We start from the raw sequence: 26,102 nt of genomic DNA, 5'->3' as shown, positions 1-26,102 counted from the left end.
TAGACTTTTTATATTTTATATATTATTTATATAGAGTTTTGTTAAAAAAATAAATCTATTTATTCATTCTAAAACGATTTTTATAATCAATCATATAGATTCTGGCTTCAGCTTTATGAGTGAGAGAGAGAGAGAGAGAGTCTGCTTGTTTGTTTGTTTGTTTGCTTGTGTGTGTGTGAACAAAGTATAAGTTTTAGATATGAATGGCTCAGATTAGAAAAATCTCTTTTCACAACTTTTATTTCTATATATATGAATGCATATGAAATCTCCATTATAAGCTGACTAATTGCAACTTGCTATACGATTTGCAATATATATACTCATTCAGTGACCGATGGAATATAAATCAAAGATCCAAAACAAATTGATGAACATAGTTATTTTAGGTAAATGCGCTTTCTTATAAGAGAAATATTCGAAACGAATTGCTTTATGATTTGTTTCGTTTCTTGATTTTTCGGAGAATCTATTTCAGAAATTTGTTTAAAATCACAGAATCATATGTACATATATTAGTATAAAGTTATGAAATCTTGTATAAAATGTTCTTTCATTAAAGAGAATTTAAAAAACAAAATAATTAACATTTATTTTTCAGTAAAAATCCGTATATAAATTCTTCTAGATTACGAGTGTTTCCAGCGAATGACGAAAAAGATCAATACGATGAAAACAATTGCGCAAATAATAAACATATTTCTAGCCTCGCCTAAGTTATTTAATATGCCATGCGTTAAGTTCATCGATGCTTCTCCTGAAGTCAAAAGTGGATTTAAGTTATCGTTTGCGTTTGTAAGATGTTGACCTTGCAATTTCAGTCTATTTAAAGCTTCAAGTCCTGTTGCGAGGGCTCCATTGGCACTATTGATTGATGATTCCATGCCCTCACGAATTTTGCGCTTCGTAGTTTCATAATCCATTATTTTGAAAATAAATTTTTTATCGTTCTGATTAAAATTTTATTATTTTTATAACTTATTTTAATATGTGTCATAATATTTACATATGATAAATTCTTTTGCAAATAGAATTGGGCAAATATATCCAATTTTCAAAATCAATTAATTAAATCTGATAAATCTGAGGCCATTTACCAACTCATTTGTTTCTATAGCTATAATACTTGATCAATTCACCATCAAATTTCCATTTTACAAAAATGAAGATTTATTACTTTTTAACAAAATTCATACCTAGAATACCGGTACCAAAGATTAAAAACCCATATGGACTCATACATACCGGAGACTTTATACTTTTCGCGAAAAAGAAACGAATTTTCGAAGATATTTTAACAACAAATATTATTCGAATTCATTTTTCCAATCCATTACAAGTAACAATAGAAGATGAGCAATGGGAACAATTGCATACAGCATTTACAAAGATAACTACAAATATTTGTTATAGAGTTAATTCATCCGACTTTAATAATAATGATTTGATTGTATTGCCTCAGTTTGTGACCGTAAATCAGCAAGAGAATGAAAGTTTCTTGAAAAATACACTAAAATGGTGCGAAATTTTCAATTCTGATGATGTTTTAAGTAATGACTATATAGCAATAGCAGAAAAATTAGATAAAAAGTCAAATGGTCGTAACTTGATGTCATTTGTGTCTTCTCATGGCTCCGAAATCGACAGATTTTTCGAATTTGTCGAAAATCTTAAAATTCCGGTCCAAGACTTTATTGACAAAACAGAACCGTGCAACGAGATAGAAGATCGTCAATTAAATACGGCAATATTCTTTTGCACGAAATTCAGCTACAGATTAATAGAATCTTTAATTCAAGTCTCTACAAAGAATAAAGTACTTGTTTTTAAGAGACCTGTGTTCGGATATTCGGTTGATTCTGTTTGTGAACCAAAAGGAAAGAAATACAAAGAAATATTTTTCAAAAAATACAGAAGTTCAGACTTGAACGAAGAACTTCCATTGATAAGTGTTGTTGGACCATTCATAGAGTTCGATTCCCCTGATGAATTGATGAATAACCTCACAAAATATCCACAACATTATTCTCTCTTCCAAATGAACTTGGAATACATCTACGAACACAAATTATCGATTATACAGCAAATACTACAAAGAATTCCAGAAGATTTTACTTCCAAATTGAAAAATGACAAATTAATGTATCCAATTGAGATTATGACCGAGAAACTATTCCCAAGGACCGTACAATCATTGCTATATTTGTTTAATGATATCTTTGATCAGATAAAACCGATGAAATTGGGAGATGAGCCAATTAATGTGAAAATGCAGAAGACAATTCGCAAATTTACCGAAAAATTCAACTATACATTCAAGAATTGGCACATTGTTTGGCAGTTTCTGATCGATCCTTCTTATTATTTCAGATCATCTCAGTTTATTCACAACTACGAAAGGCTTGAGTACCTCGGCGATACTGTTCTCGACCTCCTGTTTGGTATATCAGTGTTCAATGGCTGCTACAACTACGCAAATGAAGGTTTGATGTCAGAATTGAAAATTGCCTTCGTCAAAAACCGAACTTTCTCAAAGATTTCGGAGATATTAGACCTCAAGTCCCTACTTTGCACTTCAACTCCCACGAATTATGATCTTGGAAAGAAAGGATCGGCAGATCTTTTTGAAGCCCTATTTGGAGCCATTCTCCTTGACTCGAACATCAGCAAATGCATTGAGATCTTCAAGAAAATCATCGAGGAATACCAAGAAGAGTTCCTTGAAACAGTTCGGATAACTCATGCGGACAAAGTCATCAAATACATCACGAAAACAAGCGTGGATGACTACATGAACCTTGTTATGCCCAAGAAAGTGTCAAGAGACCATGTTGACCATGAAAAATTATCAAAAATTTTGGAACTTGACATAAATCCATCAAATGTCACTCAATTTACTGTTGCTTTGACTCATTCATCAGTTGGAAAGTACAATTATGAGAGAATCGAGTTCATTGGAGATTTAATTGTGAAATATTCTCTTATTGTTTCACAAATGGAAGCATTTCCAAACGCAACAGAGTCAGGAATGTCTATTGCTTCATCTTTTCTTAAAAGCAATGACTTTCTTGGTAAAAGAGCCTACAAAATTGGTTTAATTGATTTATTATCAATTGTTCGTAAAGAAAACAGCTCAGAAGATGCTGCAAAGGGAGATATCGATGAATCCAGAACTCCGAAATACTATGGAGATGTTTTTGAAGCAATTACAGCTGCAATTGCCGGAACATTTGGAATTATTACGGCAATGAGGTTCGTAATCAAAAACTCCATAGGAAAAGAGTGGCCAATAGACTCAAACCATCCGAATTTACCTATTAAAGTCCAACTCCTCTACTTTTTGCAAAATGAGTTTAAGATCATCCCGAATTTCATTACAATTTGTGTTGATAACATGCATTATTCATTTTGCGACCTCAACAATGTCAGACTTCCTGTTTTTGGAGCTGATGAAGATAAAATTGTCAGCCAAAACAAGCTGGCAACCGAAATGATGAATTTAATTAACCAGACTGATGTTGTTGAAAAGCTCAAGGAGAGATTGGCCAATGAATCTGAAGATGAGGAAAGAAATTCAAATTTTGTTATATTTTAATTTATTTTTAAATAATAAACTTTGTTTTTTGTTTATAAATTTCCATGAATGATGATTGTATTTGATCTTTACATGATATTCATTAGAGATATATCTTTTTATGTTTGCTGTTGATGTGAAGACGATCATATATGATCGAATCCAATATACTTATAAAAGCATATTCAATATTTTATAGTGATGTTGAGATATAAAATTGAAACTTATAACAATTGAATTTCAACAATGAAAACAGAAGGGAAAATATAGAATTTTTCTTGGATATTATATATACATAATCTATTTCTGAATATTAAAAACTTGATGGGTCTAATTATTGTGATCACTAAATTTTCTTATTTTCGACGTGATAGATTTGATTTCATTCGGTGTGAATGTACTAGTTATATACACGAGTCCATATATATTCATATTGCTATTGGTTGATTCATCTAAATCTTTTTGGATTGCATGTTAGAAGCATATAATTGATAGCACTCTCAAAATAAACTTTTTTTGTTGTAAACAGAAATTCATCAAAAGTGACACCTCAGAAAAGCTAAAATATTGAATTTTTGGAACTTTTGATAGAGCACGTTTTTAAATATTAATTAAAGTAAATGTATATTTTGTAAAGATTCTTTTTAATAAAAAAATAAAATTTTGAAGAAGAACACAAAATCTTCTGAAAAATAATATCACATAAACTCATATTATTTTCTAATATATAACTATTTTATATAAAAATCAAATTCAATGATCTTAAAAGCGAAGGATAAACCTCAAAATTTACGAATATAATGAGTGGGAATATAATGCTTATCTATCATAAAACCATATGAAATATCAATTTTTGCTTTACGCCTAATTTTTGACGACAATTAGCAAAAAATGTTAAATGTTAACACTCAGTCCATTTGAATATGAAAAATAAAATTGACTTTGATTAAATGTTTTTATTTATCATGCAATTCTTCTTGCGACCAAAGATTTGAATAAAAGTTCAAAAAATAAGATAGCTTAAAAAATAATATACGGTAGTGTTTACTAATAGATGAATAGTATATAAATTCTATTAAAATGGATTTGATCCAAAAAAATATATAAAATTTGATCATAAATAAAATCGTTTTAAATTACTTCTTCATTTAAATTATAACAATTATTTTTGGTTTTATATTTTTTTGGATCAAATCCATTTTAATAGAATTTATATACTATTCATCTATTAGTAAACACTACCGTATATTATTTTTTAAGCTATCTTATTTTTTGAACTTTTATTCAAATCTTTGGTCGCAAGAAGAATTGCATGATAAATAAAAACATTTAATCAAAGTCAATTTTATTTTTCATATTCAAATGGACTGAGTGTTAACATTTAACATTTTTTGCTAATTGTCGTCAAAAATTAGGCGTAAAGCAAAAATTGATATTTCATATGGTTTTATGATAGATAAGCATTATATTCCCACTCATTATATTCGTAAATTTTGAGGTTTATCCTTCGCTTTTAAGATCATTGAATTTGATTTTTATATAAAATAGTTATATATTAGAAAATAATATGAGTTTATGTGATATTATTTTTCAGAAGATTTCATTCTATATGCCTATGAAAAGTACTCTCAAAACTAACTTTTTCCTAATTATAATTAAATCTAGAATATTGTATTATGCTTAGTATTATTTCATTTTTCTCATTCAATTTAGAATTTACAAATGTCAAAAAATTGAGAGCTGTCACTTTTGATGAATTTCTGTTTATTCCATTTTCATGAATAAAGAAAATTCAAATTTCAAGAAAGATATAATAAAAGATATCATTTACCTAAATGATAGATTTATTTATAATAATTATAAAGCAGTGTTAAGAAGGTAATCATTTGATTGTGTCAAGATGTCACTATCGAGTTGCTCCTTTGGAACAGATCTGTAGTAAATGACTACAGATACAATAACAATTAGAACTACAAGGATTCCAACTGATCCTCCAACAACAGCACCGATGTTCAATCCTCCCTTTTCGTCAGGAGATTCTGTAGCTGATGGAAGTGGAACAATGACTGTTTCTGTTGAGTTTGGTCCTGGAGTATATGTTGGTGGAATTGGAGCATCATTCAACTGTACAAATGCAGCATCATTTGAGATACTTAATGACAAGTAATAGTCCTTTCCTGCAACAGTCAAATACTTGTCAGAAAGAGAGATATTTTCAGCGATTGTTTGCAAATTGAAATTGTTGTAAACACTGAAGATCATTCTACTCATATCCAATAACTTTTCAACACTCTTTCTTTCGATCTCAATTTCAGCAGAGTTAATCGAAGAATTAAGCAAATAAACTGTTGGGAATGTTGATCTACCAATATCTCCTTGGATTCTGATATTTTCAACTGTTGAATCTTTGAGATTAACTTTCACTGTCTCATCAACAATTAATTCATTTGTGATGACATTTGTTAAGTCAATAAGTTTTGGAACACTAACTCTGACTGAGTTAAATTTGATGATTGGATTGGAAACGAAAGAAGCAGACTCTGAAACAATTGGATCATTGATTTTGAGATTGCCCATGTTAATTGATTTGATTCCTGATGATTCTGGGATAGTTAACTGGAAATTGTTTCCATTGAAGAATGTGTGATCTGGGAAAGATGTTTCCAAGTCTGTTGATTCGGAATTGATTGTAACTTTCTCAATCTTTCCGAAAGCAATTGGTACATAAGAACCATTGATAATCATCAACAAATCAGAAGCAGATGATGATAAAACAATTGGTGGAAGAGACTTGAAATTCTCAAATTCCTTGGCAACATAGACTTTTCCATAGCTTGTGAATTGGACGTTGAATGTCTTAACAGATTGAGCGGTTTCTTCAACAGCTAATTGAAGATTGATATTCGATGATGTCATCAACAATGTCAAATCAATATCAACATAAATATCAACATCTGTGTTTTCATTGAGATTTGTAATTGTCCATTTATTTTCACCTGTTGTTAATTTGATATCTGTTCCTGTTGGAATTACAGAGATTTTGTCACCTCTGAATATTTCGTAATTTTTAACAACAGTGTCTTGTAAAGTAATTGATGGGCAGGAGATTCTAAATAATCTGGAGATGAAGACTGTGTTTCCATATGCTGCAAGTCTATCAATTTGAACTGTTTTTCCTAATGTTGAAGAGTTGAAATTAACGGCAACATTCTTGAAAGAAAAATCATTGCAAATTCCATCGAGAGTATCAATATTAATGAAAATGTTTGGAGTTGTTTCATGGTTGGCATAATCGGATTGAACGAAGAAAGCGGAGAGGATAATTCCGTTTCCTTTAACTTTGGAGAAATCAACGACATCATCTTCTGGCATTGATGTATGTACTAAAAATCTAACACCCTTTGTGTATGGATCGAAATTATTTCCTTCATACCAGTGATTTGTCTTGGAAACAACTAATTCTGTGGCTTCTGGTACGTCAACATTTGTATAAAGGTATGTCTTGTATGTATTTGCTGGATTAGCAAGAATCGTGAAAACAATTACATTGTTTTGAATTCTTTCAATGAAAACAACTCTTTCTTTTGGGAATAATTTGCTTGATTCCTTCCATGGATCAGCAGAATCTCTAATTGTAACAATATTCTGGCTTATTGTTGTCATATCTGAAGCATGGATTAATTCAACAACATCATTAACGATTTCATCCCAATCTCTTTCTGTTTCAGTTGCAACAGCATCATGGTATAAGCTGATGATAGCTGTTGTAACATGGAATTTGTCAAATACAATATATGGTCCTGTAGAATTGATAACAAGTGGAATTTCGATGTTGACATCATGAGCTGTAAGTGATGATAAGACTGATGTCTCTGATGATGCTTTGATGCGCTCATAGTTTTCAAAAGTAATATTATCGCAATTAATTTTTGCAGCACCAATTAATGTCATTTCTTGACCAACAAAGCGAACTTCTCTATCTACATCCAAATCGCAATCACCATCTATTGTAATTGAATCAGCTTTGATCATAGCGGCAAGTGGAGACTTGATGTTTAAACTGTGTTGTTTGATTATGATTGAGTTGAAATGGATATCAGATGGAACTTCGATAAGGGAGTACTTTCCTGATTCAAAGACAAGATTTGCTTGGTAATCTGAGTCTTGGAAGGCAACAGAACCACCTTTAACTGTGATTGTCTTCTCTGTGAAGAGTTTAGCAGTGTTTGCACCGAGTGTAAGCTTAGCGTTTCCTTTAATAGTAGCATCAAATGAAATATGATCAAAAATTTCATCGCATTCAACAGCCATATCGAAGTTATAGAGTGTTGCATGAAGGTTAAGCTGAATTGCGGTCTCCAAATACTTGATAATAAGGAATGGTTTAACTTTATTTCCATATGTTAACTTTACATCGCGATCTTTGATATAAACTTGTGTCTTTGATGTTGGTTCAACAAATGTAATATCTGTTGCACCTGCAAAGATCTGGATTGTTGATAATTTGTCCATATCTCCTCTGTTTGAAAAGTCAACGTAGATAGCGTTAGGTTGAACAGCATCGAAATACTGCATTGAATAGAGATCGGATGTAAGACTTGTTGCATAAAGGACTTCATTCGTCGAAGTGAATGTGAATGCAACTTTCTTGAGTGTTAATTTGTTGAAAGTGATCTTGTTACCATTTGTTTTGATGTTAACATTAAGATTAGAAAGTCTAAGATCAGCAAGATCTGTAGAAGCTGAGTAAACTGTATATTCTAGGTATGCATCGTTGAGACCAACAAAGGTGATTGGTATTTGGATGTTAAGATTGGATTTGCACTTAAGTGCAGTATCCTGTGTGTTGATAACTGTTACTGTAACCGATTTATCTGAAATAGAAATGTGAGAACTGATGTCATCAACAGATGATATACCAATTGAACCATTTGGACACTCGCCAACACCATTGTTATGGTAGCATAAGTCTAATGAAAGGGATAAGACGCTAAAAATGGCGAACATTATGAATAATGAGATATTTTGTGATTCCTACCGAACCTCACTTTTGCTGAAATTAATTTTTAATATTTTTAGTAAATTATAATTAGTATCTTGGATTAATCGATATTTGTTTTCTTTTCAATTTTTTATTGTCAAAAAAAATTTATATTTGCTTAATATACATCATTATTAAATGATTAAAAAATTCAATCCCCTCAATTTTGAACAACACCCATTCAAAAGAAGATAATTATTCAGTCTCATCACACTTTTCAATGCTCGATTTTTAAAAACTGTTTAAAAATGGAGCTTATATTGAAATAGTGTAGAGACTAAAAATTACCACAGACTATTTCAGAGGATTGAGTGGCAACTCAATCCTCTGAAAAGTCTGAGGTAATTTGCAAAATTTTTCTGATAAAGCCATTATATTTCAATAGTTAATATGTTTGCAAATCTTTCATGACATATGAGAGTATGCTTTTCAAGAGAAATACATTAAAAACAATCAAACCTTTCATTCTTTTGGAGAACTAGTTTATTTAGTAGCTCATTATTAATTCTATTACAAAATGACTGCCAGAGAAAGAATGTAAATCAAATATTATCTTTTCTGATTTCAAATGGAATTGAGGTAGGAATTATATATATAATTTGCCTGAGAATAGTTGTTAACGATATAGATATATGCTCTCAGACATACTTTTCATTTCATTTTGGTAATTTATATTGCATTGTTTTTATTGATTCGCTAAAGCCATAATTAATATTCAAATAATAGAACTTTTGTGACCGTTGACATTATGATAGTGTTTAATCCTGCGGGAATAGACATAATTTCAATTTTTTGTTTCTAATTTATAAATACTTGATCCTGCTTTTCTCATATTGCATATATTCACTATAGGATATTAAATTATCTCGATTTGGTTAATTATACTTCAAAAACATCGACACTTTTTCATAAAAATTTATCCTCATAATTTATGACTTTCCCAGATTTACAGAAATATGATGATTTCATAAATACAACTGAGAGATTTGCACGCCTAAATCCAGAAGAGTCTGTTGATGAAGTCATGAATTCACTCACATCGGTTTTAATTGACAAGTATAAAATGCCTTTTAAGGAACTTATTTTATTTATACTTATTTCAATGCAGTTCAACTATCGATCGTTTGAGTTTTACATTAAAATTCTTAACCAAATCTTATCTAAATATTCTCTAAATTACAAAGATTTCTTAAGTTTTAAGTATATTTCTTACGAAAACAGGTATTTTAATTTTAATGTGCATGAAGATAGTTCAAATCAAATTGAATTTGATAAAAATGTCTTCCCAAGCGAAGATAGTGTCAATTATTTGGTCATGTATGATCAAGTCGACAAATTCAAAGAATATGCCAGTCAACACTCATTAAACATTGATATGATGCATGTACCAGGTTTTTCATCATTTACTCTGCTTGAAACATGTTGTTATTATGGATCAGTCAATATTTTCTTTTTCCTCGTATCAACTTTAAAATATCAAATTACTCAAAATTGTCTTCAATATGCATTCATCGGTGGAAATATTGATATTATTAATGAATGTATGAAGGATCATAAAATTGAACGGCGAGGCTTGAAATATATTATTTTTAGTCATAATAATAAATTCATTGAATATATTTTGAACAGAGATTTGATTGATCTCAGAGAAATTGATTACCAATCAATTATTCATTCTCAAAACTTGAAAGCTCTTTTCCTAATGTACGAGAAAAATAAAGATTTGATCATTCCTTGGTGTGCTGCAATGCCAGAGGCAATAGACATCCTCCATGATGAAAATCTAAATTTTGCTCAATTTAATAGCAAATACCAAAACATTTTGCATTTTGCAACTTCCTACAATAATATTGACATCGTTAAGTTTATTTTGGACTCATCGATAAAGAATAAAATCAACATAGATTTGCAAGATTCATCTGGGAGAACCTCTCTTCATTATGCCACCAAACACAATAATAAAGAATTAGTAAATCTTCTTATTTCTCATGGTATATTCATCGATTTAATGGATAAGGGAGGTAAGCCAGCTCTGCATTATGCGGTGGAAAATAACAATAAGGAAATTACACAGCTTCTTATCACACAAAAAATGGATATAAATATCCACTCTTTTCAAGGGAAGTCAGCTCTTTTTATAGCAATTGATAATGACAATAAAGAAATTGCAGAACTTCTGATTTCACATGGTGCAGATATCAATGACACATCTTGGATTAATGAGACAGTTCTTTATTATGCCACAAAAAAGCATGCAAACGAAATTATAAAACTTCTTATTTCTAAAGGTGCTGATATAAATGCAAAAAGTGGCTATGAACAATTAGTTGTGCTTAATTTTGCTATAGAACATTTTAATAATGATATAGCAAAATTGCTTCTTCAGCATGGGGCCGATATCAATCTTACAAGTGCAAGTAAAAGAAATTCTCTCCATTATGCAGCGAAATGTAACAATGTAGAAATTGCAGAACTTATTATTTCGCATGTGACAGATATCAATGCAAAAGATACACAAGAAATGACAGCTCTTCATTTAGCAGCTGAGAGTAATAGTTACGAAATTGTAAAATTACTTATTTCACATGATTCAAATATCAACGAAATAGATTCTCGAGGTCAGACTGCTCTTCATTTTGCAGCAAGTAATTACAATGGTTATGACACTGTTGAATTTCTGATTTCACATGGAGCTGATGTTAATGCAAAAGATAACCATAACTGTACTGCACTCCATAATTCAGTTACTGATAAATGTTCAAACATAGTAGAATTGCTTATTTTACATGATGCTGATATGGAATTGAAAAATGATCTTGGAGAAACCCCTCTTCATCAAGCAATAAGAAACAACAATATTTTAGCAACTAAACTTCTCACTTCTCATGGTGCAGATGTTAATGCAAAATCTTTAAATTATGAAACTCCTATCCACATTGCAACGAAAGACGGTAGCATACAAATACTTAATCATCTTATTTCACTTGGAGCAGACATCAATATTAAAGATAATAATGGAATGACAGCTCTTCATTACGCAGCAAGAAATGATTGCTCAAAAGCAGCAGAAATTCTCCTTGCACATGGCGCAGATATTAATGCAAAGGATGATAATGGAATGGCCGCTCTTCATCATGCGGCAGAGAGAAATTCTAAATCAATAGTAAATATTCTCATTTTGAATGGAATAGATGTCAATATGAAAAGTAATTCTGGAAGAGTTGCACTTCATTTAGCAGCTCAATCTAATAATAAAGCAATAACAACCTATCTTATATCACATGGAGCCAATATCAATGAAAAAGATATTGACGGACGAAATGCGGTTCATTTAGCAACAGAAAGTAACTATAAGGCAATTGTAAAAACTCTAATATCACTTGGTGCTGACATTAAAGCAACAGATAATAATGGGATGACTGCCCTTCACATTGCAGCAGAAAAAAATATTAAAGAAATGGCTGATACACTACTTTCACTCGGTGCGGACATTAATGCAACAAATAATGATGGAATGACCGCTCTTCACATTTCTGCGATGACCAACTATAGCAAAAAGGTATTAGAAACACTTCTTTTCCATGGCGCAGATATCAATAAAAAAGATAATAAAGGCAACACAGCTCTTCGATTGGCATCAAAATTCGGTAAAAAAGGAGCAGTCAAAATACTTAAAGCACATGGAGCAACTAACTGAACAGAACAATATATTTCTCTTAAAGAATTGATTAAATAAAAGTATCTTAATAATTTAACATCTTCTTTTTGAGCAAAATGTTCCATTTTTGAAAAGAGGTAATGAAATACTAATCATATATTTTAACTAAAGTGAAAACTATAGTCCAAACCTTATGTCCAATGTGATTCTGTGCATTAAATTCTCTCCATTCGATAGAAATTCAAGAATTTGAAGACAAATGATCACAGATGTCGCAATTAACTATGAGTGGTATAAAGTAATCAAGTTTTCAACGACAACTAGAATTAATTCGAACGCATTCAATATAAACGAAAAATCTGAAGAATTTTCAAGTTCATACTATAATTAGAATATGATTTAAATTATGGTGAATATATTTATTCTCAGAAGAAATCAAATTTAAAAAACATCATTTTGCAAAATAAATGCATGAAAGATCAAATACTATCGTTGTTACATGCAACTTGAATTATATTTGAGGAATAATTTTAATCATAATGAATTTGAAATAAGATTAATTGAGTTTTTTCCAGAATGATAATTGATAATGGATATATGAATCAGATTAATTCAAAGTCTGATGTTCATAATGTGATAGTAGTTGTTTTCAGCCAAATTTATATTAAATTGAACATTCAAAAAAATTACCAAAAGCAAACTTAAGCTGAACAGTAGTCATTTAAGTTTTCGGACATAGTATATCAGGTACATTAAGGGTTTCGTTTTGCGAAAAAAACGTACAATACGCAATTTCGCTAAAAAACATTTAGCTAGCAATTTCGACCTTTGACTCCACTCAAGACGTCACTTTTTTAATTTTGCGGTATCATATTTTTGGAAAATCTTTATGAATATTATATAAAAAGTCTCTTTAATATCTATATTTCATATTTTTATCGATTTTTAAAGTTTTTGCGAAAAGTATTCAATTATTTTTGCTATTTGGTCAGGTAAATGTCAGATTTGCGACATTTTCTGATATGATATTCAGATTCTACGTTGATAATAATGCTTATAGAACCCTCTTGCTATTGTGTCAAAATTGCGAAACCGATAGCAAAAATATCTCGCAATATCAAAATTGAGATATTGAGTGAATTATGCATTATAGAGATTAAAAATCTGATTTGTGAAAACATCTCATCAGTTTCTAGCTAATTCAAAAATCTTTACTATCTTATTCGATTAAAATGAAAAGGGAATAGTTTCATTATGCTTTAAATGACAGCCTTATAATATAATCATAGTTTTCGCTCAATATGCAGCATTTTTTTTTCGAAATCTATGGTCAATGTCCTAAATACTGATTGCTTTGCATTCATATCTCTTACATTTTCTATACCCACATCACTATTCATTGCTATTCCTATCTTTTTCATTTTTGTTTGTTTCTCATAATTTCTCAAAAAACATGATAACTTGATATTTGTAAATATCATACTTTATAACGTAAATAAGAACTTGACCTATTAAGAAAAGCAGTAATGAAAAGAAAATCTGAAATTCATAAAAATTACAAGTTTCTGATGACAATTAGCTTAATTAAACCAGGTACAAGATTATATAATTGTATTTTCTATCCAATTATCCATATAATATCTTATCCAGAAAAAATAACTTGATCAATACCAAATGATTTTTTAACTAGTAAATAAAGTATTTTCTTTACACACACATTGTATATCATAGTTTTTTTTTTTTTGGTTTCGCAAAACATCCAAAAACAAATATGCTATAAAAGTGACAATTTTAGCAAAACGAAACCCTTACGCAGACTATAATTATTATAATAGAAGGCCATGATTTTATAATTAGACTAAATTTACCAAATGAAATTATCTTTAACGTACAGTTTTCACAAAACATGAAAACAAAAATTGTAAAAATGATGCATCAAATAAATTTTTAATATTAATAAAAGATTTTAATGATTTCAAATAGCATGAAAATACCTTTTTAGATGATTTGCTTATCGATAATTTCCCTCACAATTTATCATATTAATTTTTCTGTTCAAATTAATCGCTCAAATTTTTCGAATGTTCTATAACCATCCATCAACATCAATATTTTTCAATTTCTTTCTGCATCTCGTTGGAACATTTTTACTTATATTTTTTTCAATCTTTTTTACTATTTCCAATAATGTCCGATTTCTGTTTCGATAGTAATTTCTTATCGGGCGGTTTTTGTCAAATTATTTCAAAAGTTTTTTCATCCTCTCAATTATTGTGAGACATTCAAATCTTCATAAATGAGCTTTTACACATCGAAAACATCCTCCGGAGGAAACTTGCATAAAGCCGGGCGTGTACGAAGCAAGTTTACGAAACAAGAAGATATAATGCTTATTAATCTCGTAAACGAGCTTGGAACTAGAGACTGGGATGCTATTGCTAGTAGAATGCCAAATCGAAACTCAAGACAATGTAAAGAAAGATACTTAAACTATCTGAGTCCAAACCTTAGCCATGATCCATGGACTCCCGAAGAAGATTTGCTTTTAGAAACGAAACTCAAAGAAATTGGTTCTAAATGGGTAACTATTTCAAAGTTTTTCAAGAACCGTACTGACACAATGCTTAAAAACAGATGGCTAGTTTTATCTAAGAGAAGCCCTCATTTGGCCGGTACTATTTCAAATAAGAAACATAAACAGCAGGAAATGCAATCACAGACAATCCCAATTCAACCTATTGCCGTTTCACAGCCAATTACAAACATTCCTACTAGAAATCCGTTGCCATCATTGTCCAACTTGGTTTCTTTCAAGAATTTATCCCATATTATGCCCGTGGAAGCTTTACCCCAAACTTCCTCCCCTTTAGATTTGTTTGATATAGAGCGTTTTACTCAAATTATTAAGAATCGTCCGATTTCATTGTAAATTATTCAATTCTACTTCCGATACGAAATTTGAATTTTTTATCGTTTTCATAATTTCAGAACGATTAAATTTTTATGAATATTTTTGGCCAACGTAAGGTGGTCACAAAATGAGTAGGGGTAATTTTAGCTAAAAGTGACGCGCCTGTAAAAGTGGCACACCCTTCACGGGTGTGATTACCGATCGGTAATTTCGACAGTTTAGAATTTAAAATTTTTTATGGAACTGTTGCGAGTTTCATAAAGAATTTAAGGAATATAAGCAAAGATTTGAATCAAAATCTTAGACCTAAGCCGCTCGATTCGCTCGCGGCTTCCGCGAATTACAGATCAGCAAAGATTTGAATCAAAATCTTCGAACTAAGCCGATCGCTTCGCTCGCGGCTTTCTTTATTATTTTAAATTTGCATATTTCCATCAAAAGTTCATAAGGTAAAAAATTTCGTTTATATTATTGCAAAATAAAATCTTCATTATCAAAATAATATTAAATGATAATATAATATAATTTATAAACAACTATTATTTAATAAAGTTTAATTGCCAAGGTTCATCTAATTTTTTGATTTTTAATGTTTTATGAATTTTATTTATCATGTATATATCTAATGAAGATTATATATGTAGAAGATAAGTACCTTAATATGTACGTAAAAATTAATGAAATTTATTTTGAATGTAGAACCGAGCAATTTTCAAATTTTGTGCTTTTTTTGAATTTTCTCGATACCAGATAAGTTGTGTTGGCTAAATAATATATGGATACAATGTGTCTTATAGATGAATATATGCACAAAGTTTAAGAGGCCATTTTCTTTCAGAAACCGAGATTTGTGAATTTTTTCAAATTTTGTGCTTTTTTTGAATTTTCTCGATACCAGATAAGTTGTGTTGGCTAAATAATATATGGATACAATGTGTCTTATAGATGAATATATGCACAAAGTTTAAGAGGCCATTTTCTTTCAGAAACCGAGATTTGTGAATTTTTTCAAATTTTGTGCTTTTTTTGATATTGAAATTTCATTTCATTTTTTTGATGCATATCGATGCACCATGCGAACTTAAAGAAAGGCTATCTTATATAGATGCTATGAAAGCTGTCATTGATAACGAATGCCATGCAGGTTGTCCATATCAATTAAAAAAAAATCCAAATTTAGGGGGAACAAAATTAAAATTCAGGTGCAGTGCAGATAAATGTGAAGCATGTATCTCATTTCTAAAGGATGATGAAGAATATATCCTAACAGAATATAATGGAACACATAATCACAATCAAATCAAAGATGAGACAAAGAAATACCACACATTATCACAATGCTATCGTCGGGTACTTATTAATTTTATAAAACAGGGGGGTGATCCGAAAATGGCTCAAATTGAATGCGACAAAAAACTTGATCTGGATGATCCACTTAACAGGCCATCTTTTTTGAATGCATCTTCAGATCAAATGAAAACAATTCAGGAAAAAGGAAATAAAAAGATCAAAGGTATTCAAAAGTACGATGATAATCAATTCAAGTCAACTCAATTATTTAAGGGTATCAAAGAACAAGAGTCACCAAAAGATTTAATTTATTTCGATGTCGATAATTACAACAAACCAAAGAAATTAATCTTTTATTATGCTTCTTTCAAATTTCTGGACATAATCAAAATTGTGAAAGAGCATTTTATTGATGCAACCCATTCATTACTTGAATTTAAAATGTTGTTTTACATGATATCAGCCAAATTTCCAAATACACATGCATTCCCAATTTTTCAATTTGTCGTTTATCCAAACACTTCAGAAAATATTGCATTCTGTCTCAAGGCATTTTTTAACTGGGCAAAAGTAAAACCAAAATATTTTATGTCAGATGTGCACAAGAAATCGAAAATGCGATTATCAACTCTTTTCCAGAAGTTATCCTTCATTGGTGTGCAGTTCATGTAATGAGGGCGTTCAGAAAAAATTTGAAAGATTATGCATTTGAGAGTTCAGACAAATTGATATTAGATACAAAAATGAACTATCTTGCATACGGCAGAAATGGCAAGAAAGAATGGATTGAACCAACGTTCAAAAAAATTCTGGAAATAGCCGAAAAATTCCCAGAATTTTCAAAATACATACAAAATCAATGGATATCAAACCAAGAAAGATGGACAGCCGCTGAAAGAGATGAAAATTTAGCTCTCACAAATAACATTTCAGAATCGATTAACAAAAAAATTAAATATTACTACTTTGGCGGAACAATTTTCATGAGATTTGATCGATTTGTGATGAAATTAATCGATTTTATCGTTCCTTCATTTTATTACAGAATTTCTCAAGATATAAGGCTCAGAGACAAAATTCCAAATCCGTTGCCATCTGAAAAAAAGCCAAAAAAGTCTACAATCAGACTGGATACAGAAAAATGTATAATGCTCACTGATAAAATTAAATCGTTAATAGTTAACTCATCAGCAAACTTAAATACGCTTCAATTGGGTTTAGATGACCTACTTGATAAAGTTGTCAAGGCAGCAAAGGTTCAAAAACGAATGACCCAGTATTTTTCGAAATTAAGTATCCCAATGGAAATCAAGCTTAGTATTCTCACGCAAATTACAGAATTTGGATGCAATACCCCTCAATTCATTGTTGAGAATGCCAAGTCTTTTCAAGATAAAATTATTACAGATTTCCACCTTCAAATTTATACAACATTATAAAAATTTATGAATAAAAACTTGAGATAAAATAACATTTTTATTTTTACTAAGAAAAAAAAGGTTTTTGATAATAAATTTATTTTATTTCGAAAAAGTAGCAATAATCGTAAAAGGGTATTGATAGGCTTGCCTAAAGTAACTAATTTTAGCTGTCAAATACTTTTGTATTTTGAAGTAAATTAGTATAAATTTGTTTTTACTTTTATTTCGAAAAAGTAACAATAATCGTAAAAGGGTATTGATAGGCTTGCTAAAGTATCTAATTTTAGCTGTCAAATACTTTTGTATTTTGAAGTAAATTAGTATAAATTTGATATTATTTTAACTCCCTTTGAAAACCTCAATTTTCCATACAGAGGGAACGGGAATAGCATCCAATATTCCCTGAGAATGGTTGCGCATTCTCAGTTCCCTCTATATTTCGAACGAAGCTCTCATTGGTCTTTTTTTTGAATACTAAACGTTTTTTTTTCCTGTCACTTTTAGCTAAAATTTGGGTTTGCCTCAATTGAGAGGTTAGTTTGGATAGAGCACGTTATAAAATTAAAAGGGAAAAATAAATAAAATTTAAACATTTAATTATATATAATGTAAGGAGTGTAATTCCAAATTTTCTAAAAACTATTCAAATTTGAGCATTTTTTTGGAAATAGTAAATGCAATTTAGAATTCGAGCTATATTAGAATGCAACTTAGACAAAAGGTTACAGTTTCAATACACATATTCAAAAAATTTGCATTCGAAATTTAAGATAAAGTACAATTTCCAAAAAAGAGTATCGAATCAGTGCACAAATATGCATTTACATGCTTACACTAGCTTGCACTAGTATTAATAATTTTGAATTTAATTTTCAAATTATTCCCATACCTTTTGCAAAATTATTATGCTTATGATTCTAAGCATAGTTAAGCGATCTCGAATTTGAATTGCTAAGAAAAAATAATTAGTAAAAAATTTGTCTATGCATTCTGTATGATGCTACTAACTATATTAGCAGCATACCTAAAATCTTTTCAATATTTTTGAGGGAATTTGAATGGTACCGGTTGAGAGCTTTTTTAATTAAGGTACTATTTCGATAGAATTTGAATGGTACCCCTTCAATTTTGTGAGGGGCCCCTTCATTTTTTGAATAGGGTACCTTAAATGAAAAAAGGACCTTAAACCTTTTTGATAATCGAATACGTTTATTATCAAATTGATTTTCTTAAATTATAATGTGTAATTAACAAAATTATTATTCTAAAAATTGAAATGTTAGGGATTTTCAATTTGATTAACCCATGACTTGTTGTGGAGGCTCAAAGCCTAAACAGTCATTTGTGGTTCCTTTATGGCTGAACCTTTCGTGGGTTATGCTATTTACAACATATTTCTTTTTCGCAACTTCATTTGCAGGATATATTATTTATTATATGCAAGGAAGATTTATTGGATATTTCTCTAATATATCAGAAGTGGAGATAGGTTTTTTTAACGATATCGACTTTTCAGCTACTGCTCCGATTTCTGGTCTATTCTTTTGTCTTAATTTTTTACTTTATTCTATTTACGGAAAGCTTTTTATGGAATTTGGTCAGACAACAATTAACTTCATTTACGTTTTACTTGCAATATTCTGGCTTACATCAGTTGGTGTTGGTGCATGTCCATTTTCTGAATCATATTACGGGCAACTCATCCTTGACTATATAATATTTATATTAGTAAATGCTGGAATTATCTTTTTCCAGATTGTTACCAAGCCATTTACTGAAAAATCTGTTTGGATGTTTAGACTCATTCTCATGCTCTCAATGATTGTTCTTACAATAGTACAGATTATCCCATATAAAGTTTTTAATGATTACAGATACATGACAGCTGCTTCCGTTTGTAATGTAGCGTTCTACGCTTGTTGCTTAATAATTCACGCAACATGGAGAGAAGATGTTGCTAAAATTTCGTTTGCATTAGTTATTGAAGACGATTTCGATGTTAACGAAGAAGATGAAGTTCAATCAATGGATGAAATCAATGAAGAAGAAGAGCAAGCTGTAGCATAATACAAGTTTTGACAAATTACTTATCCCAAATAGAGAAGTTTTAATTAATTTTCATCATTCAACATTCAAATATCAAATTTTTCGATTTGATTGCATTCATCCTTTACTTTAATTGTTTTTCTGCAAGGTTAGTCGATCACTACTGTTATATCGACAATTTTTATAAGATCAAATTCCAATCTTAAGAAATAAGTCGAATTAACAGAACCTTGGAAAGTACTCAATGACTACAGTATTATCACGTACGAAAATCAAAATTATATCGCAAAGATAATTTGATTTATCGTTTTATCCATTAGGTTTGATAATAATGCATACCATATGTTCATGAGTTTATCCGTTTAATGCCATCTTTTATTAGAGTGAAGGCAGTGCTTATTTTCCAAAATGAAGCAAATTATTTTTCCCAAAGCTTTGCATTTTACACTTTCTAATGATTTTTGTTTGTATTTATAATAAATATTTGTTTTAACGGAAAATATAATTCGAATTTCCAAATTTTAATAAGCGAAAACTCGGATTGAGTATGTGCACATAAGCTCTAGAAGAGCTCAATTTGCTATCTTTCTAACTCAGGAATGACTTTTACCCTTTCAAAATCGTAGAAAGCATTTAGCGAAATTAACCTTAAAAATAAAAGTTATATAAATAATTTGTTTATTTATTAGTTAATTAATCAAAATCAAGTTCAATAAAAATTCTGAAATCAGAAAAAAAATACGTTTTTTGTGAATTCGCAAAATTTCTTTTTGTGATGTCTGAAGAACCTGCTGAAAATCCGCAACCTGAAAATACAGAAGTTGAGGAGAATCATAATGAGGAAGAAGCTCAGGCTGAGCAAACAGAAACTGTTGAAAATACAGAACCGTTATTTGAAACTGAGAACGAGAAAGTCAAGCCAATGCCACAAAGAATAGTTCAACCTGTCACTGATAGTCTAGGTGATATCCAGCATATCAGAAGTGAGCTCTACGCGCAAGTACAGACTATTCAACACCAACAAGAATCAAAATTCCACAACCTTGAGTCTCAATTAAATGATATGGAGCGAACCATTCAACCAGAAATACAAAAACTCGAGCATGCTCAAGAAGAATCAAAGCAACAACTCAATCGCGCAAGAGATAAATTAAATTCTATTCAAACTGATGAATTAATACCACTTAGACGCCAATACGATCAACTTTCCTCAAACTTTGATCGTTTTGTTCGCATGGATATTGAAGCAAAACTTAAACCTTTACAAGAAGATATTAAATCTTCAAAGAGCAAAGTAAATGAGCTTTTGTTATCTACACAAACAAGCTTTTCCAAAGTCGATTCGTCCTTAGAGAGTATATCTGCGAAAATTGAAGAATCTCAGAATAATTTGAAATCTCAACAAGCAAAAATCAATACTCAATTTGACTCTTACGTTCCTAAGATTGGTGCCTTAACGCATAAAGTCCAGCTTCTTCGCGATCTGCTTCAAGATTCTCCAGCTCTAGGATCTGGACAAACAACCGTTTCTACATCTCTTGAATCAACAAAGGAATATATTACTCGACTTACAGAGCAGGTTATTCCTCAGAAGATTCAGGCAACAGCCGTTCATTTTGATGAAGCTCACGTTCAATTAGATCAATATGTTGCTCAAAGAGTAGAAAAGGTCAAAGCCGATCTGGAAAAGATAAAAGACAAGAATTCGCAAGTTATTACTTCTTGGGGTAAAACAGAAGAAACTATTGATAATTTACTTCAAACATCAGACGCTACTAAAGATAGTCTTAAGAATCTTCAAGATAACGTGAAGATAAAACTCCAGCGATTATCATTCGAAGTCGAATCATCTTTAGGAGGTCTTGAAGCAAGATCTAAAGATATGTCCACAGAAAACAGCAACGCAAGCAACAGTTTGAACACTAAAGTTGAAGATGAAATAAGCTCAAGAAGGAAACAAGTTGATATGTCATGTCGTAGAGTTGTTGATCAAATCAGAAAAGATTATTCTTCAGCGGAAAGAGCTCAAAACAGAGCGATACAGAGGATAAATGAATTGGAAGACACATTGGAAGGCGAAGGAAACATTGTTGGCAAGATGCGTGATATTAAAATGAAATTAAATAATGTTGTCAACACAATTGAGCTTACAAATGAACAGAGGATGGCTGATAAACAGAAAGGAGCATTACCTATCAACATTCATAACAGATTGGCTGCTTTAGAAGCAAGAATGCTTGCAGGAGAAGAAAGATTAGCTAAATTGGATGGAAAAGGTGCATTTAGGAACCCCCATAAGATCGTCCCATCTAACGAAAAGATCGACTTATTGCCACAACCAGCTGGAGAGGGTAATGACTTAGATCGCGCTTTGTATGTAAATAATCAAAGCATGTCTGTAGCTGCAAGCGCTTCTATATCAAGTAGACCATCAGAAGAGCCAAAGGCTGAAGAACCTAAACCTGAAAAAGAGGAAAATAAGGCAGAAGAAGAAAAACCAGAAAAAGAAGAGAATAAATCTGAAGAAGAAAAAACTGAAGCGGAAGCCGAAGTTGATGTATCAATTAAGATGTCTGAAGCTGTTGATTCTAAATCAAAGAAGCAACAGAAGAAGAAAGCAGAAGAAGATGACGAAGAAGAGGAAGAAAAGCCAAAGAAAAAGAAGAAGAAAGCCCCAGCGCCAAAAGTGAATGAAGATGAATAATCACTATTAGTATTTTATTTATGTCTTTTAAAAATTATTTATTTCTATGTAATCTACAACACATTTTTATGAGAGTTACGAGATATCGCACCATGACTAAAAGCACTTGCATTAAAAATGAAAAAAAAAATCAGATAATAAAACTTATGCTTGTTGGAAATTCGTACTTTATATTTCATTGACAAAAACTTACTCTGAGGATAGTGGGGATATCACACAATCTACTACTGCAAAAGTTATGGCGAAAGAAGTATTGTGAGTGGTTGGTATCTGCACTAATAAATAATTAAAAAATTACATATTTTGTGAACAATACATAATATCTAGAATCAACAAGAAAGTTTCAGCTATTTATTCCTTTGTCTTTATAAGTTACTACATTAAAATGCTAAACTGACTGATATTTGAGAAATTGGAATAATAAATTTCTTTCTGTTCTTTAATTCTATTAAGAACATACAATATTCTTACTTTTTTCTCAAATAGCACGATATTTGTCCCGATTACAATTATATCCCACAATATATTTTAATAGTATAATCTTCTGGATGAAAATCCTAAAGGTTTCGACTTTTCTGATGCTGTTGTGTCATTTCATATCTATCAACTTAATTAATATTCATAAATTATTTCCGAAATCTTTGTGATGATTGATTTCCGCATGTCTAACATAATATTTGTATAATCTAATAAGTTTAAAAGATATTTATATGCCGATTTGCAAATGTGTCCTTTTAAAAAATTATTGATGTCCGAGCAAGACATTCATCCAAATAAATTCAGCAAACTGCGAAGTATCTATAAATACTACATTGATTCATATAATGCGTTATATCAGCTGAAAACGGACAAAGAAGAAGAATTAAAAGAAATTTACAAAAAGATCAAAACAGAATTGATTGATTCAAAGACATACTCACCAACAAAGATTAGGAAAGATATTTCAAATATAATTCCTTATAATAATCGCTATACAAAGTCATATTTATATCTGGCCAAACTCTTATCTGATGATTACCATATACCAGAGGTCAACTGTGCTGAAACTCTTGCCCTTTACAAAGAAGATACTATTTACAGGGCAATTATGTATAATGACTTAGAAAGATTCATTTCATTCACAGAAAGAGAAGGATTTGATAAAGATAAAATGCTTGAAAGTAGTTTATATCCACATTCTTATAAAAAATATTCATTAATTGAATTATGTTGTTACCATGGAGCAGTTGATTGTTTCAAAGTCTTAAGAACGAAATTCAGCACAAAAATAAATGGAAGATGTCTTCTATTTTCATTTTTAGGAGGAAATCAAGAGATCATGAGTGAATGTTTGAAATATCAAACACCAGATAGATTTTGCATGGAATATGCAATTATTTCACACAACATTGATTTTGTTACATTCTTGAAGAATGAATATGATTTATGGATCGATTTGGATTGTTGTGCAATAAACAATAATCTAGAATCATTTTTAGTATGTTTCGATCAAACTAATGATGTTGACAAATGCTTTATTAATTTGGTGATATTTAATATTCCATCTCTTTGTGAATATTTCCTATCAAAGGGTGCATATATCAATGAAACAGATATTTTTGGAGAAACCGCTCTTCATATTGCGGCACGTTATAATAGTAAAGAAACAGTCAAATTTCTTATTTCACATCGTATAAATATCAATAAAAAAATAATGATGGGAGAACCGCTCTTTATATTGCAATATTGAAATATAATGATGAAATAGCCGAACTTCTTATTTCACACGGTATAAATATCAATTCAAAAGATAAATATGGAGGAACTGCTCTTCATATTGCAGCAGATAATTATAGTAAAGAAATCGCAGAAGTTCTTATTTCACATGGTATAAATATCAATGAAAGAAATAATAAAGGAGAAACCGCTCTTCATATTGCAGCACGTTGTAATAGAAAAGAAATAGCCGAATTTCTTATTTCACATGGTATAAATATCAATGAAAAAAATAATAAAGGAGAAACCGCTCTTCATATTGCAGCAGATAAAAATAATAAAACAATCGCAGAAGTTCTTATTTCACATGGTATAAATATCAATGAAAGAAATAATAAAGGAGAAACCGCTCTTCATATTGCAGCACGTTGTAATAGAAAAGAAATAGCCGAATTTCTTATTTCACATGGTATAAATATCAATGAAAAAAATAATAATGAAGAAACCGCTCTTCATATTGCAACACGTTATAAAAATAAAAAAATAGCCGAACTTCTTATTTCACATGGTATAAATATCAATGAATAAGATAATGATAGGAAAACTATTCTTTCCTTTTCTGATATTTTCGAAGATTAATTTCATTAGAAATAAAAAAAATAATTAAGCTTAATTCATAAAACGATTTTTTTACGTATATAATCTCTCCTTTTTTTTATCGCCTTTTCGTACTTTAATTTGTTATTTACCATTCCATTACTCTTAAAAATGAAGCAATCGATGGTCTTTGTATCATGTAAAATAAGAATTTCAATTACTACTTTCAATTTTCCATGATGCTAAATGAAGAACCGTTTTTCATATATATTTTTTCGCATTGATTTATGGATGATGTTTAATAAGAAACTTGTCTGTTTGTTCATAATTTCTATCTGCTGCTAAATGAAGAGCTTATTTTCATTGTATGGGCCATATTGTTCACCCAAAACGGAAAACAAAGGCAATGCATAACATTTTACTCCACGAACGTCGTCGACTCTCAGCGCGACAGATGCTTGGTGCTTGCATAATGACCGGAATGCCATATACAAAAGGTGCTCGCTTTCTTTCTCTTTGTGGAACTAAGCCCCCTGTGAAGAGTGGTGTCATGAGACAACAGAGATTTTGTGACGATAAGATTAGAAGACTTAAAAGTATTTCCCTAATGCTGTCGAGAAAGTCCTTCAGTGGTTACTTATCCATTGATGCAAGATGGACGCACAGGCGAAACTCGCCAAGTTGTACAGTAACTGCGCTCGATGCTGTCACAAAAAGAGTTCTTGCATGCGTGAACATCAACCATATTGGTGGAAACAGACAGCATGCTCAGTATTCCGGAGCTTCCAACAATATGGAAAGTGCTGGAACTCGAATCATCTTGAAGCAATTAAAGAAATACAATATCTTGAAAGATGTTAAAGAGATTATTAAAGACCGAGATAACAAAAGTGTCTCTGTCTTTAAAGAATTTGGCGTCTCTCATCTTGAAAGATTCGATCCAGGTCATGTATCAAAAAATATCTCAAAAGATTTTACAAAGTTCTCAGCTTCTCATAAGACAGTTGAAGTTTTCAACGACAAGACTCAGAAGATTGAAAAAATAGAGAGACCTTTCTGGGGTCTGAATGCAAGCCTAAGTATGTGGCTTTGGTCATGTTTTGCCGAAGAAAATATTGACAAACGTACGAAAATGTGGGAGAATTGTGTCTACCATTACGTAGGC

At 30.5% G+C, this 26,102-nt stretch overlaps 9 protein-coding genes and 1 pseudogene across 10 annotated transcripts, besides 4 other annotated features; 8 read left to right on the top strand and 2 right to left on the bottom strand.

Moving 5' to 3' along the window:
• Window positions 1–100: 100 nt before the first annotated feature.
• TVAGG3_0477480 (uncharacterized protein) lies at window positions 101–923 on the bottom strand (the record flags this gene model as incomplete). Its single annotated transcript, XM_001313923.2, has 1 exon — window positions 630–923. The coding sequence occupies one exon, from the start codon at window positions 921–923 to the stop codon at window positions 630–632; it is 294 nt and encodes a 97-aa protein (XP_001313927.1).
• Window positions 924–1,162: 239 nt separating this feature from the next.
• On the top strand, window positions 1,163–3,632 carry TVAGG3_0477470 (Dicer ribonuclease III protein; the record flags this gene model as incomplete). Its single annotated transcript, XM_001313924.1, has 1 exon — window positions 1,163–3,595. The coding sequence occupies one exon, from the start codon at window positions 1,163–1,165 to the stop codon at window positions 3,593–3,595; it is 2,433 nt and encodes an 810-aa protein (XP_001313928.1).
• Window positions 3,633–4,091: 459 nt separating this feature from the next.
• Window positions 4,092–4,129: a mobile genetic element.
• Window positions 4,130–5,307: 1,178 nt separating this feature from the next.
• Window positions 5,308–5,343: a mobile genetic element.
• Window positions 5,344–5,431: 88 nt separating this feature from the next.
• Window positions 5,432–8,581, bottom strand: TVAGG3_0477440 (uncharacterized protein; the record flags this gene model as incomplete). Its single annotated transcript, XM_001313925.1, has 1 exon — window positions 5,432–8,581. The coding sequence occupies one exon, from the start codon at window positions 8,579–8,581 to the stop codon at window positions 5,432–5,434; it is 3,150 nt and encodes a 1,049-aa protein (XP_001313929.1).
• Window positions 8,582–9,546: 965 nt separating this feature from the next.
• TVAGG3_0477430 (spectrin binding) lies at window positions 9,547–11,429 on the top strand (the record flags this gene model as incomplete). Its single annotated transcript, XM_001313926.2, has 1 exon — window positions 9,547–11,429. A coding segment is annotated over one exon (1,883 nt), but the record flags the coding sequence as incomplete, so codon positions are not given.
• Window positions 11,430–11,634: 205 nt separating this feature from the next.
• On the top strand, window positions 11,635–12,312 carry TVAGG3_0477420 (cyclin-dependent kinase inhibitor 2C-related family; the record flags this gene model as incomplete). The annotated part of the gene is made up of 1 exon (XM_001313927.1): window positions 11,635–12,312. The coding sequence occupies one exon, from the start codon at window positions 11,635–11,637 to the stop codon at window positions 12,310–12,312; it is 678 nt and encodes a 225-aa protein (XP_001313931.1).
• A 2,257-nt stretch (window positions 12,313–14,569) lies between these two features.
• On the top strand, window positions 14,570–15,202 carry TVAGG3_0477410 (RNA polymerase II transcription regulator recruiting protein; the record flags this gene model as incomplete). Its single annotated transcript, XM_001313928.1, has 1 exon — window positions 14,570–15,202. The coding sequence occupies one exon, from the start codon at window positions 14,570–14,572 to the stop codon at window positions 15,200–15,202; it is 633 nt and encodes a 210-aa protein (XP_001313932.1).
• A 111-nt stretch (window positions 15,203–15,313) lies between these two features.
• Window positions 15,314–18,417: a mobile genetic element.
• Window positions 16,241–17,742, top strand: TVAGG3_0477400 (annotated as a pseudogene). Its single transcript has one exon. A coding segment is annotated over exon 1 (1,502 nt).
• Window positions 18,418–19,200: 783 nt separating the features above from the next.
• On the top strand, window positions 19,201–20,668 carry TVAGG3_0477380 (uncharacterized protein; the record flags this gene model as incomplete). The annotated part of the gene is made up of 1 exon (XM_001313930.1): window positions 19,201–19,962. One exon carries the CDS (start codon window positions 19,201–19,203, stop codon window positions 19,960–19,962), a length of 762 nt encoding a protein of 253 aa, XP_001313934.1.
• A 48-nt stretch (window positions 20,669–20,716) lies between these two features.
• TVAGG3_0477370 (uncharacterized protein) lies at window positions 20,717–22,697 on the top strand (the record flags this gene model as incomplete). Its single annotated transcript, XM_001313931.1, has 1 exon — window positions 20,717–22,645. The coding sequence occupies one exon, from the start codon at window positions 20,717–20,719 to the stop codon at window positions 22,643–22,645; it is 1,929 nt and encodes a 642-aa protein (XP_001313935.1).
• A 696-nt stretch (window positions 22,698–23,393) lies between these two features.
• On the top strand, window positions 23,394–24,374 carry TVAGG3_0477360 (protein of unknown function (DUF3447); the record flags this gene model as incomplete). Its single annotated transcript, XM_001313932.1, has 1 exon — window positions 23,394–24,374. One exon carries the CDS (start codon window positions 23,394–23,396, stop codon window positions 24,372–24,374), a length of 981 nt encoding a protein of 326 aa, XP_001313936.1.
• Window positions 24,375–25,391: 1,017 nt separating this feature from the next.
• Window positions 25,392–26,102: part of a mobile genetic element that runs on past the window's edge.

This window comes from Trichomonas vaginalis, chromosome II (assembly GCF_026262505.1).
Source record: "Trichomonas vaginalis G3 chromosome II, whole genome shotgun sequence".
In the NCBI taxonomy this organism is placed as follows: Eukaryota; Parabasalia; order Trichomonadida; family Trichomonadidae; genus Trichomonas; species Trichomonas vaginalis.
Note: the sequence above shows the minus strand (reverse complement) of the source record. Positions and strands in the feature narration are given on the sequence as shown.